At 36.7% G+C, this 19,055-nt stretch overlaps 2 protein-coding genes across 2 annotated transcripts; both read left to right on the forward strand.

Moving 5' to 3' along the window:
* The first annotated feature begins 846 nt into the window (after window positions 1–846).
* LOC125476997 ((6-4)DNA photolyase) lies at window positions 847–5,557 on the forward strand. The gene is given in 15 exon segments (XM_048583715.1): window positions 847–1,228; window positions 1,314–1,385; window positions 1,593–1,673; window positions 1,808–1,823; window positions 1,826–1,986; window positions 2,057–2,128; window positions 2,476–2,562; window positions 2,682–2,780; window positions 2,867–2,950; window positions 3,334–3,420; window positions 3,545–3,607; window positions 3,707–3,820; window positions 4,261–4,348; window positions 4,438–4,533; window positions 4,967–5,557. Coding segments are annotated over 15 exon segments (1,602 nt in total). The 5' UTR covers window positions 847–925; the 3' UTR covers window positions 5,146–5,557.
* A 1,936-nt stretch (window positions 5,558–7,493) lies between these two features.
* On the forward strand, window positions 7,494–11,414 carry LOC125477153 (cytochrome c oxidase subunit 5b-2, mitochondrial). Its single transcript, XM_048584100.1, has 6 exons — window positions 7,494–7,681; window positions 7,769–7,851; window positions 8,107–8,157; window positions 10,300–10,366; window positions 10,506–10,585; window positions 11,091–11,414. The coding sequence occupies exons 1-6, from the start codon at window positions 7,531–7,533 to the stop codon at window positions 11,142–11,144; spliced, it is 486 nt and encodes a 161-aa protein (XP_048440057.1). The 5' UTR covers window positions 7,494–7,530; the 3' UTR covers window positions 11,145–11,414.
* Window positions 11,415–19,055: the final 7,641 nt, after the last annotated feature.

The raw sequence follows: 19,055 nt of genomic DNA on the forward strand, positions 1-19,055 counted from the left end.
AATATATAGGGTCTCACAGTCCCACTCACTATTTGTTTACTACTCTATATTGATGATATTGTGATTACTTGTAGCTCTTCAGACCTTCTCACTCGCTTACTGCACTCTTAGGTAATCTGACATCAATGATTTTGACCCTCTTAACTACTTTTTGAGCTTACAAGTTGCCGGTGACTCCACTGGTTTCTAACATCTACCAGCTTAAGTATACTCATGATCATCTTCCAAAGTTTGATATGGTATCCTGCAAACCAGCTTCTGCGAATGATTGCTCTCTTCTTGCCTCGTCTACTGTATTGCGAGTTAGTTGGCTCTTTACACTATCTCACTCTCATCCATCCTAACATCTCTTTTGTTGTCATCGTTGTTGCCCAATATACGAGCTTCCTTCACGCTTCTCACATGAATGCTGCCAAAGAGATTCTCTGCTACATCAAAGATACTATGGATTTCAATATCTCTACGACTCCTCAAGTCTTTTTCTCCTTCATGGTCTATTCTGATGCCAACTGGGTGGATTGTCTGAATACTCGCCGTTCTATGTCTGGCTATCGAATCTTTCTCGCCATCAACTTGTACCTGGTGCCCTAACAAGCAGCCAACCGTTGCCCGCTCTAGTGCTGAACCTGAATATCGACCTCTTGCTCACGCCTATGAACAAACATGGCTTCATTGTGACAATTATAATGTCAATTGCCATGTTTTTGTCGTAGATCATCTTTGATCACTTTGCATTTACGTGGAGGAGCATTCCTAGAACTAATCCGCGTGGTGCTTTCTAACAAAAGCTACGTGGCATCTTGTGGACCGGTCTAATGTGTCCAAAAGTAAAGCCTTCCTTCCAATCAACCATTAAAGCGCGCCAACCACACAGACGGTTTAAACTCTCCGACCTTCTCTAGCTTCTCTCTATCCGAACCCGACAATGTCATCCGGGTCAAGTTCTCTAATGTGGTTCCGGAAGGGCCTCAGGATCCACGACAACCCGGCCCTCGAGTACGCCTCCAAAGGCTCCGATTTTTTATATCCGGTATTCGTGATCGACCCGCACTACATGAAGCCCGACCCGGACGCTTTCTCACCCGGGTCATCGAAAGCCGGCCTGAATCGGATCCGGTTCCTGCTCGAGAGCCTTTCGGATTTGGATTCGAACCTCAAAAAGCTCGGGTCCAGATTGTTGGTGCTCAAAGGTGAACCCAGCGAGGTCCTCAATCGTTGCCTGAAGGAGGTAATTAACTCTCTCTCTACAATTTCTAATTTTTTGAGTTTATTTTTTACTTTTGGGTTTCTGGTTTTGGTTACGTTTTGAGCAGTGGGATGTGAAAAGGCTTTGCTTTGAGTACGATACAGAACCATATTATCAAGGTCTAGATGTTAAAGTTAAGGTATGCAGATTTGGATTCTTGTATTTGGAAATTATATTATAATACCCGTGTAAAATTATATGATTGATTGTAGAAAAGCTTGAATCTTTTGTTAAATGGTGAACTTACACAATTGTATGCTAAAATCTCGAACGGGGTACTTTAAGATGATGTTAATTAGTAATGTTCTGGTAACTGGAAGAGGTTTTGTTTTGTTGGTATTGACAGGGGTATGCATCTGCGGCTGGCATTGAGGTTTTTAGTCCCGTAAGTCATACGCTCTTCAATCCGGCGGATATTATACGAAGGGTGAGTTTCTGAATTATTTTGTTATTCTTTTTGTTATTGAGAATTTGAGAGTGTTTTTAAATGCTTCTTTGAGGGGTCTGGATTTTCTTAATTTAAGTACTGATGATTGGTTAAATATATTTGTTGCCTTGAAGAATGGTGGCAGGCCACCTTGACTTATCAATCATTTGTGAAGCTTGCTGGGGATCCCTCATGGGCATCGTCCCCTCTTTCTATTACCCTTTCTTCACTTCCTCCAATTGGGAGTTTTGGAAGATGTGAGATTTCAGAAGTTCCAACAGTTGAAGAACTTGGCTATGAAGAGGCACAACAGGTTTGGAGGAGTAATTTTTTCAACGGCACGTCGTTAGCACCCCTTTTCTTAAGGAAATACTTTTGTGCAGGACGAACAGTCTCCCTTTAAAGGTGGTGAATCAGAAGCCTTGAAGAAGTTACGAGAATCAATTGAAAAGAAGGTGCAATGCAGAACTTTCTTTTGGACATTTATTAGGCTTTACATCCATGGCTTGCTGTGATATGTCCTTAGCAATGACTATATACATCAAGTCATGTATGCTAGGCTGAACCAATTTTCTCACTGTTCAGCGAATGAATTATTGACACTCTGGTAGTGCATATACTTCTCCATGATGGCTATCATGAACCAACATTCTTCCCTTTGGTTTTGATGATTTTTACCTGGTTCATGGATGCCTATCTACTCTTGTGATTTTATTTTAAATATTGGTCTGCAGCTGAATTCAACTTGTTAGCATGTCAATTTTGGTGTCTGACTCTTTTTGTTCCTTAATTGGTGTTGTAGGAGTGGGTGGCGAATTTCGAAAAACCTAAAGGTGATCCATCAGCATTTATAAACCCAGCAACTACTGTTTTATCGCCTTACTTGAAAGTGAGTTGGAATTAACACGTTTTATATTTCTTTGAATTGTTTGAAATATAAACTGTCTTGGCAGTATTTCTTACTGCTTGTTACATTGTTTTCACCTTTATTTTTTTGGTCTTTGGAAGTTTGGTTGTCTCTCTTCGAGATATTTCTACATATGCCTTCAAGATTTATATAAAAATGTAAAAAGTCATACTTCACCACCGATATCTCTTGCTGGACAGGTCAGTCATCCTTAACCAGTTATATTGTATCTTGGAATTCCTTATTCTAGCTTTAGAAATTTGAAACAATGTCTCAACCCTTTTAGTTATTATGGCGAGACTTTTTCTACACGGCTGCATTTGGCACTCCTAATTTCGATCAGATGAGGGGAAACAAAATATGCAAGCAGGTAAACTCATGGTTGGTATCCAATCTACTTCTATAACTTCACTCCTTTTCTGTATTGTTCAGAAATTGTTATCCTCATATAGTAGGATACTATTTAGACAACTGACATTTATACATGAGAGTGAATGATACATATGTTGAGAGAGAATGACAAATCTAAACGATAGGGTTTTTGTTAGAAACACTGGTTTATTATGTGTTTGTGTGATAAAACCTTATAAATCTCTTTATAGTTATCAAATGCTCTGTACTTTTCAGCAGTAAAGTTAATCACATATCTTGATAAAATGAGATGATTTTTTATCTTTATGAAACCGATGAAGATGAAGTATCTGTTTGCTTCTGTATATGTAATATATCTTTGGTGACTGATAATTCTTGTAGATACCTTGGAATGATGATGATGAACTGCTGCTGGCTTGGAGGGAAGCTAGAACAGGATTCCCTTGGATCGATGCCATCATGATCCAGGTTGGTCTGTGGCATGGTGGAACCGGTCTTCTTAGATATGATTATATTAATTCCCCTTGTATTCAAATTGTCTTTTTCTTCTTATTTAGCATTCTATTTGGTCCATGTATGTAATCTGTTGTAGCTCCGTAAGTGGGGTTGGATGCACCATCTAGCACGACACTCTGTTGCATGTTTTTTGACTCGGGTGATCTGGTAAGGATTCCCATACTCTTCTCGTCCAGTAACCTTTATTCAGTTTACTAATAGTATATTTTATTTCTGATACTATTTGTTTCTGCTGTAGTTTGTTCACTGGGAAAAAGGCCGTGATGTTTTTGAGAGGCTTCTGATTGATTCAGACTGGGCAATTAATAATGGAAACTGGCTATGGCTATCGTGCTCATCATTTTTCTACCAGGTGTGAAGCATCTACCACCATTATTTGCTAGTTCTTATAGAGTTGCATATAAGTTGGGTAGTGAGTGACATCTCAGCTTTTAAGATATAAATGGGTTCTTTATATTTTGCACTTGATTGATATATGATTGGCAATGACTGTTGATTTCAACATAGACTTATAACACTGTGCTAATGATGATACCTTTTCTGGATACATGAGTTGTGATTCTAACGGTGAGCATTCATCTTAAAACTAAATGTGAAAGGTTGTTTTGGTTTGAATATATGTATAAATGTTTATATGCAATTCCATCTTTCACATAGTGCAACGAAGTAAGCTTTGTGTGATTGGGTGCTGGGATTCATGATTTTCTATTGTGAATATTGATGGTTTTGCAGTGATGTTTAGTGACCCTTTGATGAAGATTTTTTCATTTGAATTGTTTCCATTCTGACCAGTATAACCGCATCTACTCTCCAACCTCGTTTGGAAAGAAGTACGACCCAAATGGGGATTACATTAGACATTTTCTCCCCGTACTTAAAGGTATGTTTACATTCCTCTCATTTCCTGCATATTCACTATGCTGACCACACTGTCTTGCATGAAATGTATAACCAATTTTCATTTACCAGAAATGCCAAAGGAGTACATTTATGAGCCATGGACGGCTCCTGAAAGCATTCAGAAAAAGGCAAAGTGTATAATCGGAAGAGATTATCCAAAGCCAGGTCAGTTCTGTTAACCTTCTGTTTGCAGTATGATCAGTGCTTAAACTGGAGATTAATATGTCAGGTTATGTCTGAACTATATACTCATGGAATGGATTGTACTTTTACCTGTTGCAGTTTGAATAATCCCGTCCTTTTTCCTTTGTGAGAATGAATGCAAAATGAGTACTATTATGGAGTATTTGGAGGATGAAAGTTGTCGAATTTTGGTCATGTGGGAATCAACCCATGGTTGAATGCTGCGTTGCAATTTTTTACAAGATTTTATTCTTTTGGTCATGGGGCGATACAGAGGGTTTTTAGAGGCCTAAAAACTTGGAAGACTCTGATGAGCTTTGAACTTTGAATAATTTAGAAACACAGTATCTCTAACTTCATTGCTTATGTCGTTGTAGTTCTTTGTTTTCTTACTCTGCACCTATTTGTATTTCAGTGGTTGCTCACGATTCTGCAAGCAAGGAGTGCAAGAGGAGAATGGCTGAAGCATATGCATTGAACCAGAAGTTGACTGGCTTGGTGAGCGAACAAGATTTAAGAAACTTGAGGAGAAAACTGGAGGAGGACGAAAAGCCCGAGGTAAAAAATAAACGGCAAAGATAGCTAATTGGCTGAGGGCTAAATCGAATCTTTGATCATTTGATGGCAATCCTTGCATTGCAAGACGGTGATAACATGAGTTGTAGGAATAGAACTATCTACTTAAGCAGCAACATTTGGTGCTAACCCTATCGGTTGTGAAATTTCTGATCCTAGGACTCCTCTTTCAACGATGCCGGCATCACAACATCGTGTGAATATGGTTTGCCGTTGTGCATGCCAGACTTCTTCATTCGACCCTGTTTGGTTACATTGGAGAGGATCGATAACTCCTAATCTTAACCCTTTTCTCCGCCATGCCTCGCCACTAGGAGATCTTTGAAATATGTACCAAATTTCGCACGAGTTAATTTTCTGATGTGCAGTTGATCGTCAATCATTGATAAGTGTAGCTCTTACACTGGAGCCTAACAGATTACAACTGCCATCTGCATGTTTTGATGTCTGATGCTCGAGCCACGTCGAAACATGCAGATGGAGCCTTAACAGATGTACGATTGCCATCTGCATGTTTCGATGTGTGCCGCTCTTACAGTAGTGCATAACCCTATATATTTACTTATAGGAACTGTTATTAGCACTCAAAATCTCTATTTATAAAAAATTTTGAGTGCAAAATAAAATTTTTAGAGTGCTAAAGTTTTTTGGGTTTGGATGCTCGAGCCACGTCAGGAGTCCGACCCTCCTCATAGAAAAAACGGATCCCTTGTATTTAATCTCACCCAACCCCACATTTCTCATGCCTCTTTTGAGTTTGATGATACGGACGCTTGCTGACAAGATTCTACTTAAATTTGGTAGGTTTTCAAAAGATTAGGGTCGTAAATGAGCCAACGTAGAAACTGAATGTCATTGTGCTCAAATTTGGCTTGGGTAATTTTTCCCCAGCTTGAGCTAGGCTTGGCATGCTTCTTATACAAGTTGAGCTCGAGTGAGCTTAAAATTTTCAAGCCTAATACTGAGCTCGAGCTGTTTCGAGTTATTTTAATACTAAGTTGGTTTGATTGCGTAAATGTTTTACCCCTTGGCAGTGCATGTCAGTAAAAGAATCTAAACTACACATTAATAGAACTCTCTTTATCAACCAAAAAAGGGTGAAACTATTATTTAGTCTACTATCAATTCCTACGTTCTCTCTCACTTTCTTTCTCTCTTCTTCAATTTTAAAAGCAAAAATAAAAAATTTTATACACATTCTGTGTGGGCATATACTAATATTTATAACATAAACAATGCAACACAAAAATTTCAAACATGCTAATTGAAGTAGAACCCGATAGCAGGTTAGGTCATCCCACGTGGTTTCTTTTGAAGTAAAAGAAAACTGGAGGATACGATGTTTCAAAAGCAATATTTCAACACCTTATCTTCATACAAGGAAACATCTTGCATAAAATAAACGTATGGCAATATCTTACCTCTACAAAGTTTTGAAGTAGATACCAACACAAATGAACAATTCTGCAATGAGCTTTGGTTTTTCAAATTCTGTATGTGATTTAAGCCACGATTTAAAAGTCTCATTTGACTATTTTCACCACATTCCACAGAAAAGAAGAAACCCTATTAAACTGTCATTTCTAGGTTTATCTTTTTGTTTTGTTAGTTGAATTAGTTGAATTTGTGTCTCTAAATACGTCTTAGACAAGAAATAGGAAAAATAATATTCTTGTAACACATTTAATCAGGAGTTGATGACATGTATTTTTCAACTTATTACTACGTCTCAAGCTTGAATGATCGAGCCGAGTTCAAGATTATTTTGAGCTGGTAAAAAAATTTCGAGCTGCTCACTGCTAACCACGACCCAAACCTGGTGCGAGCTCGAAGTGTTTTGAGCCGATTTATGGCCTTACACGAGTTAGTCAAACTACTTTCATAAATGATGAGATCATATGCATTGAAAGTTGTACTTACGTAAGGTCAAATGATATCTAAATATAATAAGGCACTTTCTGTCTAAAAAATGCTCATCCTTACGTCGGGTCCAACTGCTCTACCCAAGTTTCTTTCAATTGGGAAGAAATGGCTAAACAATCTTCATTGGAAACCTAACCAATGGTCCATTTTACCGAAAGTAAAAATGACAGGACCGTAAACATCCCATCCCAAATTGGCAAATTCCAGCACGTGTACACCAACTTTCCCACGTGCGAGGTGAATCCTTACCCGTATAGACCCGGCTCAATCATCCTTTCTTCCGGACAAAACCCGAAGACCCGTTGGACTCCTCCCACCCAGCCTCCCACCATTTTCCCACCCCTAAACAAATCCCCATTTTCTCGAGAAACAAACAGAAAATTATCACAAAAGGAGATCAAGAGATCCAATCTCTTCGTCTCCAACACCAAAGGGGTGGCCTGACATCAAAACACACTCACCTCCACAACAATCAGAACCATGTGGCGGAGACTGCTCTCTTCCTCTCAGCTCAAAACCCTAACCCTAGCCGCCGCCGCTCCATGCCGATCGGCTCCTGGACCCGCCCGATCCCTCCTCCACAAGCCCCTTCCTCTCCTTCCTAGCTACTTCAGCACCACTGCCGAAGCTGGTAAACTCTTCTTCTTCCTCAACCCTTGTTTGTCCTCTCAGATCATTGTCCGATGAGCGGGATTTTGATTTGAGTGTTTTATTGCAGCGTCGACTGGTGTTAAGAAGGTTGAGGACGTTATGCCCATTGCCACGGGCCACGAGCGAGAGGAGCTTGAAGCTGAACTTGAGGTAACACTTTTTTTTAATTAATGTATGATTTTGATAAATTTTTTTTTCTGAGGAGACCGTTTGACTGCTGAGAAAATGTAGGAAAAAAGGAGTTAGTGAGGGAAGTGACAAATTGTACCTATTTCTTTGGTATTAACTTAACTAGTTGAAATCTGATTGACGATTTACACTTTTCTGTGTCATTTTCATTAACCAATACGCGATCGTTTATTTTGGGTTTTAGAAGTTTATGCATTTTCTTGATCTTTTTCCCAGGGAAGGGATGTTCTCGAAATCAACTATCCTGTTGGTCCTTTTGGCACAAAGGTCAGTGCTATCTCGTGAAATTTAGATTGCGTAACGGTTTCAAAAGTTATCTGTCACTTGATTTGTGGAGCCTTCTGCTATATGCTATACGACGGTCAGCTAGAAATATATCATGTGGAACTGGAAACGGATTATTCCTGTAAATTGCTTTAGGAATTTCGTTTTGGGTTCTGTGCTTCACACGTACTTGAAATGCATTTTTTTAAACACAATTGGATTTCACAGTAGCAGAATCTAATTAAAATTTAAACATTTGCACCCAATTGAGCATAACTGGCATTTTGGTCACATTTGCACCCAATTGTTGGGTGTAATACTTTGTGAAAATGGAAAAGCTAGGTACTTTACTTTTATCAATGTTCCAAAAGTCCCTGCCTAGGCGCTAAACGGCTGGCCACCGCCCCGATTAATCTCTAGGCGTTTTAAAAATAAAAAAGGCCACCTAGACTTGCCCAGGACCCTACCTAGCCCGCCTAGGTTGACATAAGCGGGCTAGGCAGACCTAGGTATGCCTAGGCTGTCTGGGTGGTTTTGTGACTTTTTTTGCTTTTTATTTATTTATTTAAGAAAATGGCTTCGGGTCGCGACTCTCACTTACAAAGAAAATAGATAACCTCCATTTTGCATTTTATGTTTTCAATAAATTGTAAGATACTTGTTGGATACATGGATGAACACTCATTATGTGCTTGTTCCCCATTTTTTTACTTTTTACTATGTTCTTGTACTTTATAATTTATATATCATTCTATTTTGCAATTTATGTTTCTCAGTACAATTATGTATAGTTTTTTAAATTTAAGTAAAAACTTATTTGTAAGTTATATAATAAATTTAATTAAAATATAAAAAAAAACCTCCTTGGCGCCTGCCTAGTCCCCTACCCGCCACCTGATTAGCACCTAACGCCTTTTAGAACCTGGACTTTTATAAAATAGTTTCAGTTCTTCTATTTAAGCATATTCTTTTATTAAATAAAAAGATATGCATACCTGTTAGTGTTAATTTTCATAATTCCTAATTGGACTTGTCTCCACATATTAAGATTTTTACTTTTGTAAATAATAAATTATTTACATGTAAATTGTTCCGGGTTGAACTAAGGAGATAATATAAAAAGTTAAAAACTGAAACCTCAAAGCATCAAATGTGGTAGTGGCTTAAATGGACCAACCAATAGGGCTTCGGTTCAAAGTCCAAACATCTACAATCTGAGGCACATATCAAAATCATATTTTTGAAGTAAGTATGAAGTCATTCTACTTTAATTCTGGTTTTGTAGCTAAAGACCAAGCTGTTTCTTGGTAATGGGTTTGGACTGGACTGGACTGATTGAGTCTGGTTTCCGGAAGCCATGCAAATGAATAATCCAGGATTATGCAATAGGTTATTTCAAATTTGTGTGGGAGGTTCAAGTCCTGACAACTTTAGAATACCAAAATAAAATAAAATGATTGTTTGGTTTTGGTAAGGTTGCTATTTGGTTAAAGTTCATGCAGCCCTTTTAAGTGCGATATTGATTGTTGTTGTGCTAATTTGTGTTTTGTTCATTTTTTTTTTCTGAAGAGAGAGGGAGGGAGGGAGAGAAAGGGGGAGGGGGTGTTGAACTAGTTTTGGAGTATACACACGTACTGTTTTTGTAAAACATATAGTTGAGCACCATCACAATTTTCTTTTCAGATAAATTAAATGAACACATACTTTGTATAATTACATAATGTAAGCACTGTTTGGTACCACTCTTTCTTAATTTTTGTAAATGTCCCTAATTTGTCCCAGTTTGGCTCTTTACAGAGCAATGCTCAATTTGAGTCTATCGGGCATGGACTGGAAGAGAAAAGAGTACTAATTGTTTTCATATATTTGATTTTATGATGGAATAATGAGAATTGTTTGTCTCTGAAGAAAAATGGAAACAAATCTGGATTTGATTTTTGGTGGCGGGAAACTGAACTAAATCAGTTTCTATCCTTATCAATAGGTTGCAATTTATATGTTCTTAACCTTCTTTAAGGGAGGGAGAAGGATTGCTTTGCTCTTGATTTTGCCACAAATGTTTTGATGTGTATACTTGTCTCTAATTTTATTATAAAAGGGGGGAAAGAGAGATGAAATTGCAACTTATGTATTTTTGGCTTTTAGGAAGAACCTGCGGTTGTCAAGTCCTATTACGACAAGAGAATAGTTGGATGCCCTGGTGGTGAAGGCGGTGGGTACTTCTATCTTCATTGTTTCTCTTCTCTCTGTGTGCATATGTATTCTTGCTCACTGAATCTTGTAAAAAAAATCGTTTGGGTTATGTTGCTATCAGTTTGATGTTCTTTTTTTTGTCGGTATTTTAATTGCAGAGGATGAGCATGATGTTGTGTGGTTTTGGTTGGAGAAAGGCAAGCCGCATGAATGTCCAGTGTGCACACAATACTTTGTGGTAAGTGGAGGCTTAAACTTGATGAGATAATTTTTTTCTGCTCCCTGATCTGGACCGGATGGAAACAAATCTAAATCCAGATTTGGACTTTTACGTTGTTACATGGATTATGATCCAACGGCATGTGGGTCGACATGAAGACACGTGCACGTGTGAGATGGGTCGGGGGACTGCAACTCCACATAGTGTGATGTCATGGAGATGGTAGCTCTAGAAATAGAAGTGTTTGAGCTCAGGGGCATCTATAAGCTGAGCTTCATAGGTTCATACCTACCAGGGTTGGAACAACTGGTAGTGTTTTGTTCCACAACCTTTGTTATTGAAATGCTAACGATGGTAGAGTCAATCAGTTCCATGCAACGCAGGTTATGCGTGAAATACTTCCAATCAAATCCTATAGGGAATCATAATGTTCTTACATCATTTTTCGTTGTTCATGCAGAGCTGCTTATTAGCTTCAAGTTATGCAGAATTGGTCTAATTTATTTCATCTGATACTTCACAGCTTGAAGTTGTTGGACCCGGTGGATCTCCAGACCATTCCGATGACCATCACTGATTTGAATTGACCCAAATTCAGGGGGAGATGGAGAGACGATGTCCAGTATACGCTGCAGTTTTGACTTTCAAAATTGGAAGCCTTCTGTTTTTGTCTGGTTGATTGATGTTTAGTTTTGTAATTTGTGGCTGTTGCTTTTGCAACATTTGAGATAGAACCTCTGTGATAATTTAGACACAGGGAACACCAACTTTTGGGAACACTATCGATCCTCTTGTAAGGACGCCCTTCGACGCATTTTCCAAAATAATTGATGGGTATTGCTTGTTCTTTCTTGAACCAAAATTGATTGGTTCAAAAGAAAATTAATCAAATAAAAATTGTCAAAATGCAGAGCCTTCTGATTGATTGACATGATGTATATGCTGATGTTCTGAGCATACTGAAAAATCTCTTGAATTCATATAAGAAGGATGTGTAGGTGCAGCACTCTCATATAAGAGAGTCCAACGTTGGAGAGTGCCCGCAAGCTCTCGGGGAAGCCATGGCCGAACCCTCCGAACCAACTGCCTCCTTGTCGTGTTATTGTCGAGGTTTATGGTCATTGTCACGAGCTTAGGGGTGACCACTGGAGTACAGAATGCAAGAAGCATCCCCTTCAACAAAATAAGGTTTTGGGATTGAGTTGCGGGTTCCTTTTGAGGATGGTCCGTCATTGTCGTCAGCTGTAAGAAATCAAGGCGTACTCAGGTGAAGGGGGAGGGGACCTGCAGAGCATGTCAATACAATATGTTTATTTATAGGATGATAATGTATTGTGCTCCGGGAGCACTTACGAGCGGAGCTTTCCCATTGACCCTGGCAGGTGCAGCTCGGAAGTGGTTCTGGAGGCTGAGTCCCGGGACTATTGAATCTTTTGATCCACTCAGCAAGAGCAAGTTATTTATCTCTCAGTTCATGAGTCCATTGTATGGCAAGAAACCAATAACACACTTGTTTCCAGACAAGCAGAGGAAGGATGAACTACTGAAGGACTCCGTGGTTCGTTTCAATCACGAGGTTGTGGCTTACTGTGATGACGAGGTACTGGTCAAAGCTCTGATTTCATGTCTGCAGGCAACCCATGGAAATGTATACGAGGTACTAAATCGAGAACTATTGGTTTCCGTTGAACGCTGACCACCCAGAATCGTACATTGAGCTGCTCGACAAAGTGTGTAGACACTCAATGCTTTTGATCAACAGGTTGAGGAAATTATAGCCAAGAAGCATACTGAACGAGTAGAATCCACACTAGTCTTACATATGCATATGTAAGAATGCTATGTTCTGTGGTTGGCTTATTTTGATATTTATGTTGGTAATCCCACAACGGAAATTTAACAAAACAAATTACGAATTATATGCAAATGGTTTCATTCTTAATTATCAGAGGTTTTAAGGTTAAAATTCCACATCCCACGGGCTACAAGTGGTTAAGTTGGGGGCGATATCAGTGTTGGACCTCGTCTTTAACCTAGTATCAGAGTAGGTTTTGTTTGGGACTCTTTAACCTAGTATCAGAGTAGGTTTTGTTTTGGGACTGAATACTAGGTCAGTATTCTTTTCGAACCCCATTACTAGGTGTGTTCCAAGTTATAATATTAACATGCTTGTCCTTCTTTTCTGATGTGATTCTCTTCACGTGTGACCCACTAAAAATATGATCTCACATGATGGGGCATGTTGGGAATCCCATGTCGGAGATTTAACAAAACAAATTATAATTTATATATGTCACTTAATATTCCTCTTCACTTGTAAATGAGACGTTTTAGATTTGATTTTTACCAAAAACGAATTCGAACCAAATTATTATGACTAGTTCATGGTGAGATTCAGCTGACTCCCTCATCCTTTAGTACAATATAATATCGAATGTATTAAAAAAATTACGACTTATATTCAAATGGTTTCATAATTACACTAAGGACAAGTAAGAATATTTTTCATTCGAACGCGTGACCCAATAAAGTAATTGTTGCGAGTTGACTTGTAATTAGGGTAATATATTTACTTACCTTTAATAGCTTGACTGTCATTCAATACATATTATCCACGTGTTAGGCTTTACATGTCTTCAAACGCAAGTAGGCAATTTTCAACTGTTAATGCATATCTTTTGACATCACAGGCCCACAATCATATGATTCATACCTTTCCTGAGTGTTGATGGTCGGCCGCCAAAACGCGTAGTAATCAAGTTTAAGAGTAGTGATTTTGCGGATAACACTCATGGAAGAAAAGAATATTACCGATCTTGATTCTATGAATCAACTAATCATGTGGAATTTGAAAGCCATATATGAGCGCAGACTCATCAACTTGGTCTAATGTTTTAGATCCACTTAAAAACAGTGATCTAGGAAAAGTGCAGAATACACAAGTATTCATGCCCGGCGCACAACGACAGATTGAGAAATTTGTCATATAAATAAAAAAAATATAATAAAAGTTTTAATACCATATATTTATGCAAGAAAAAGAATAAAAAAAATCTTGTTTATTTTATCCTCAAAATGAAATTAAAGCAATATTAAAAAAGAAATACATTTGTTTTCAACAACAATACAAATAAGTTACATAATATGGCATTCAACTCACTATGTATTTTTTGAAAATAAACTTGCCCCACTAATGAAACCGTTAACCCTAAAAAGAAAAACTAAAAACGTTTAAATGGGTTACAACTAATTGTGACAAGCCTAGTAAGAAGCCTAAATGGGCAAATGCATTACTCTAAAAAAAAAAAAACACCACAAGACCAAACCCACAAATTCACATCACAACCCACGTAGGTCCCAAACTCACGAACTCACACCATAGGCCATGTTTACATAAAAGAAATGGCAATTTCGTATTAAAACCAAATCCTTCCCCCACCACCCCCCAAAAAAAAAAATGCACTGTAGCCGCCCGTCTCTAAGTTTAGAATAGAGTAACACACACACACACACATACACACAGATCCTTTATACAAAGAGATCTCTATTTGTTTTTTTTTAAAAAAAATAGGGATTAGGTGTGGGGTCCGCTCAATATCGAACTTTAATGATCCGAACGGTCTATTTTGTTAGTCTCGATTCATAGATCATCCTTGAAAAAATTCAATTCAATCCGAAATCATTTGCCTATATAATTATCAAGATAAAATTTCATTGTTTCTTATATAACAAAGTATTCGTTAATTTCTTTGAACTCAATTAGATGTCTTAAACATTTTTGATTTGACTAATATTTTGTAAGGATGATCTATAAGGTGCAACTTGAAAAATAAACAGATCGGATCGTTAAAGTTCGAAGTGGTGTGGACCTTACAATTAATCCCCATTTTTATAAAAAAAAAAATGAGATCCCTTCTCTTAAAGGTTTCCTATATATATATATATATATATGTACACACAGTTTCTAAGCAGGAATCCTGCTCAACTGTAGCCAAAATGGGATATGAATTTTCATTGTTCTTCCATTCTTTTTGTTCAGAACACGAGTTTTACAAAGTAAATACACGGTCTCTACCAGGGAAAACACAAAACCTTACAACTTAGATTGCATAGACACATGATACATATACGAAGACACGTGACACGGCAATACAGGAACATGGCAAATCTTAAAAAATAAGATACGGAGACGGCTAAGATACGATGATTAAAATATAATAAATGTATAGTAGATATTGCATATATTAAAAATAATAATAAAAATCATAATATAACAAAATAATCGTGTTCATCAAATTCATTCATTATACATAATAACTAAAATAACCACAAACATAATAATTAAAACAACACAAGGACTGAAGTTAGGTTAGGTCGGGTTGCTTTTAGGCTTTAGTTTTTGGTTTTCCAAATTGCCCACATGTTTCAATGTTTCCAAAATTGACTCAAAATATTTTTCAAATTTATGAAAATGCTCCTGCCGTATCTTGACTAGTGTTTTGGCTGTGTGTTGACCGCGTCTAACCCGTGTCGTGGACGCGGCAGAGTTTCCAACTCTTCAGGATTTTGAGTGTCCATGCAACCTAGTTACAAGAACAGCAGGGCACTTCGACACTTAAGAATTTTGGAATGTCCGTGCAACCTAGTTTACAAGAACAGCGGGGTCAGACAAAATTAACCTAGCACAAAGCTAGGAGCAAAACCCCATAGAATTTGAAGAGAGGCTTCTATTTGGTGGTCTGTGGATGGAGGTTTCTGGAACTTTGCAGAGAAAACGAGACAAGGGAGTAGAGCTGACAATTAAGACATAATAATATTAGAACGGAAAATATCTCTAAACAAACATTAAAATAACCTTATTACTTCGTCATTTGGCATGACGAAGTCTTAATTTGTCAAGTGAAGTCTTTTTGGACGAAATATGCTTCGTCATCTAAAGTTTTGTTATGCAAGCATTTTTTTACTAGTTTTGAAACTTACCAGTCCATATGAATCAATTAATATAACGATCATTTCATATAAGAATAAAAAACTTCACGCTTGTTTACAAGGAGGCCGACCTAAACGAAAGACAAAAATCCTTCTTATGCCACAAATTTTTTATGTGCGGTGGCCCAAATTTTTTTCTTATATTGTGACTCACTAACAAGTATTGCTATTGTCACTGAATAACATGTAGTGATAATAGTGTATTATCAGTAACATTCGACGTTCATGTTATCATAAGTGCTATATAAATTACAAGTGTCTTATTGCACGATGTGTATTGTATATGGAGTTTGATGAATTTTCTAGACCTTCAAATTCAGATGCATTCAAAATAAACTTTTATAGAGTCAATAAAATGTAAGAACATGTTTAAACCCTCAAAGATCAAAGGTAAGTTAATAAATCACAACACTTAACGCACACTAAAAGGGCTCTATAAGAGCACTACAGAAAGAGCGCACTATGAAAACGCTATAAGAGCACGATAAGAGCTCTACGACAGCTCTAAATCTAAACCTTGTAATTCGAAGAAGAATGAAAACATACCTATAGAGATCGATGAACTTTGAAGCCGTAGTCGATACCGGTATCTTTTGTGAGAGCACAGTACAAACAATTCATGTGATTCTTCTATTAGAATCCATGTATGTATGAAACTAATAATCCTTCTCAAAATAAGGACTAAATAACCGGCCTAAAGACTTGGATTCATGATCAAATTCTAACATACAAGTCACCTTAATCACCATTTCAAATAATAAAAATTTGAATGCATTAATAAATTGGTCATTAAAATACCATAAAAATCAGCATAATTCTATTAAAATCCATGATAAAAGTTTCACAAACTTCATTAAAATCCACGCAGGATTCAATTAAAATTCACATAAATTCATGTCTTCATATAATTCTATTAAACTCCATCAAATTCTAGATATGATACACCCCTTAAGGTTGTTGGAGTTTGTTTTAGTAATTTTTCAATAAACCAAATTATATACAAATATATTCAACAACAAATTCTCATTCATTAGAACTTAGGACCTCTTCTATATGTCGCCAAAACAAACGATAATTGACATATTTAACTATGTTTAGAAAACAAAGTAATACTTTAAATAAATGGTATGGTTCACAATTCGTAAATGTCCAGTCAATAGAGGAGAACCTGCTTCTTGCCTAGATATACTTGATGCTTAAACTTTTTTATCCATTAACTTATAGCTAGGCTGAAGTTCCTCAAGAACCCTGGACGTCCCTCGTCGATTAGACTTCACTAAGGGCCTAAGTAATTAATTTTTCTAAATTATGCTTTTGGACCTATTTTTCAAGGTAAGTGAGTTGTCTCCACTTCAATCTGGTATTACATTACACTACTTTAAGTCTATGACATATAATTTGTCGTTTACTCATATTGTAACACGTCAAAAACATCATGTGAAGCAAATGGTGAATTGCCTTGTTGGATAAGGTTTCTCTCTTTAATCCATTGCATATTTCTGAACTCCCTGTTTTTGACATAACGATATGTTTTCACTAAGTCCAACTCCAATGGTTGGATTAAAATTCAAAATTTAAGTTTTAAACTTACCCAAAGCTTCTCCAATCATTGGGCTAAAAAAAGGTTTTGGGTTAAAACCTATTTTCGAGCCAAATTTAACCCATAAAATGAGCCAAGGTTATGTCGCATAGTAAGAAGCAGAAAGTGGTGTCAAGGTCATCTACTGAAGCTGAGTATAGAGGAATGGCACACGAAATACGTGAAACTTCTTTGGTTACGTAAACTTTTGAGATGTCTTGGTTTTGAACCAAATTAAGGAGGCTATGACTTTACATTGCAGATCATCTGGTAGAATATGACTGTACAAACATATGAGGTTAATCAACATTTTGTCAAGGAAAACCATAAAAGGAAGATTACATCTATACCATTTGTGAATTCAAAAGAGCAGCTGGCTGATGTTCTTACTCATGGAGTAAGTAGTAAAGTTTTCCAAGACTCAATTATCAAGTTGGGCATGTATAATATCTATGCACCAACTTGAGGGAGAATGTTGATTTGAGTCTTAATTGTGAATATTCTAGGAGTCATATTTTAGGTAGGATTAGAATTTGTAATCTTTATATTTAATTTCAGTACCCTTGTAATTGCATTCCTTGTATAATAAGGAATATGTACCTATATATTGTAACCCTAGAGGATGACTAAAGTAATGAAGTATATTTACCATATTTCTTCTTAAAAGCTACGACAGCTCTAAATCTAAACCTTGTGATTCAAATAAGATAGAAAACATACCTGTAATCGATGAACTTGAAGTCGTTGTCGATTGCGATCCTTCTCTCTGTCAAAAGCTCAATGCTTAACCAATATCTTATGTGAGAGCACAGTACAAACAATCTATGTGATTCGTCTATGAGAATTCACGCATGTATGAAACTGATAATCCTTCTCAAATAAAGACCATGTATAACTCTTTACATTGGAAACTTTTCTATATCAGTAAGAACAAAATAGCGGGCCTAAAGATTTAGAGTCATGATCAAATTCCCAACATAATAGTCACCTTGCCACGGTCATAATCAGCTTTTCAAATAATAAACATTTGAAATAGAAAAGCATATTAATAAATTGATCATTAAAATATTCATGACAATATATCCGCATAAATCTATTAAAATCTATGATAAAAGTCTCATAAACTTTATTAAAATTCATGTAGGATTCAATTCAAATTCACATGAATTATATGGAAGTAAAATAAACTTTCTCAAAATTCATATTTTCATATAACTCTATGAAACTCCATCAAATTCTATATACCTCTAAGGTTGTCGGAGTTTGTTTTAATAGTTTTTCACTAAACCAATTATATACATATTTATTTATTTATTCAACAAAACAAATTTTCATTCACGAGATTAGAACTTAGGACATCTTCTATATGTCGCCAAAAAAACGATAATTATTTAACTATGTTTCGAAAACAAAGCAATACTTTAAAGAAATGGTATGGTTCACAATTCATAAATGTCTAGTCAATAGAGGAGAACCTGCTTCTTGCCTAGATATACTTAATGCTTAAATTTTTTATCCATCAACATATAGCTAGGTTGATATGTTCCTCAAGAACCCTGGATGTCCCTCTCGTAGATTAGACTTTTGTTTGTGCAATCCAGCCTTGCAAATGAAACAAGCAATCATAGGTAACTTGTGAGCTGCATTGGTTTCTAAAAGTTCGAAAGTTGCTGCCTCTCCAAATTTTATACACATATTTTAGTAGGATACTTTGTCCAAAATTTCAAAAGTGGCAATTTAAACCATTTGCAGCCTTCAATAAATCTATAATGAACCGAATTAAATAAACTCCAATAACAGATCACTAGTGCCAACAGCATATTGTTGTCTGTTTAAACAAATCTGTAGTTAGTATAAACCCAGTTGTCTAATCGACAATGATTCTTCCTCTATGGGAGTGTGGGAAAAGGAAGGAGTTGA

The sequence above is a fragment of a genome, unplaced genomic scaffold (genome assembly GCF_019419815.1).
Source record: "Pyrus x bretschneideri cultivar Hongxiangsu unplaced genomic scaffold, Pyrus_bretschneideri_v1 Contig20, whole genome shotgun sequence".
Taxonomy (NCBI): domain Eukaryota; kingdom Viridiplantae; phylum Streptophyta; class Magnoliopsida; order Rosales; family Rosaceae; genus Pyrus; species Pyrus x bretschneideri.

Bases quoted from the DNA above. Each gene is read 5' to 3' on its own strand.
- LOC125477153 (XM_048584100.1), top strand. From the start codon at position 7,531: ATGTGGCGGAGACTGCTCTCTTCCTCTCAGCTCAAAACCCTAACCCTA. The intron at 10,367-10,505 runs GTGGGTACTTCT...TTTTAATTGCAG, and splicing joins ATGCCCTGGTGGTGAAGGCG to AGGATGAGCATGATGTTGTG. The intron at 10,586-11,090 runs GTAAGTGGAGGC...GATACTTCACAG, and splicing joins TGTGCACACAATACTTTGTG to CTTGAAGTTGTTGGACCCGG.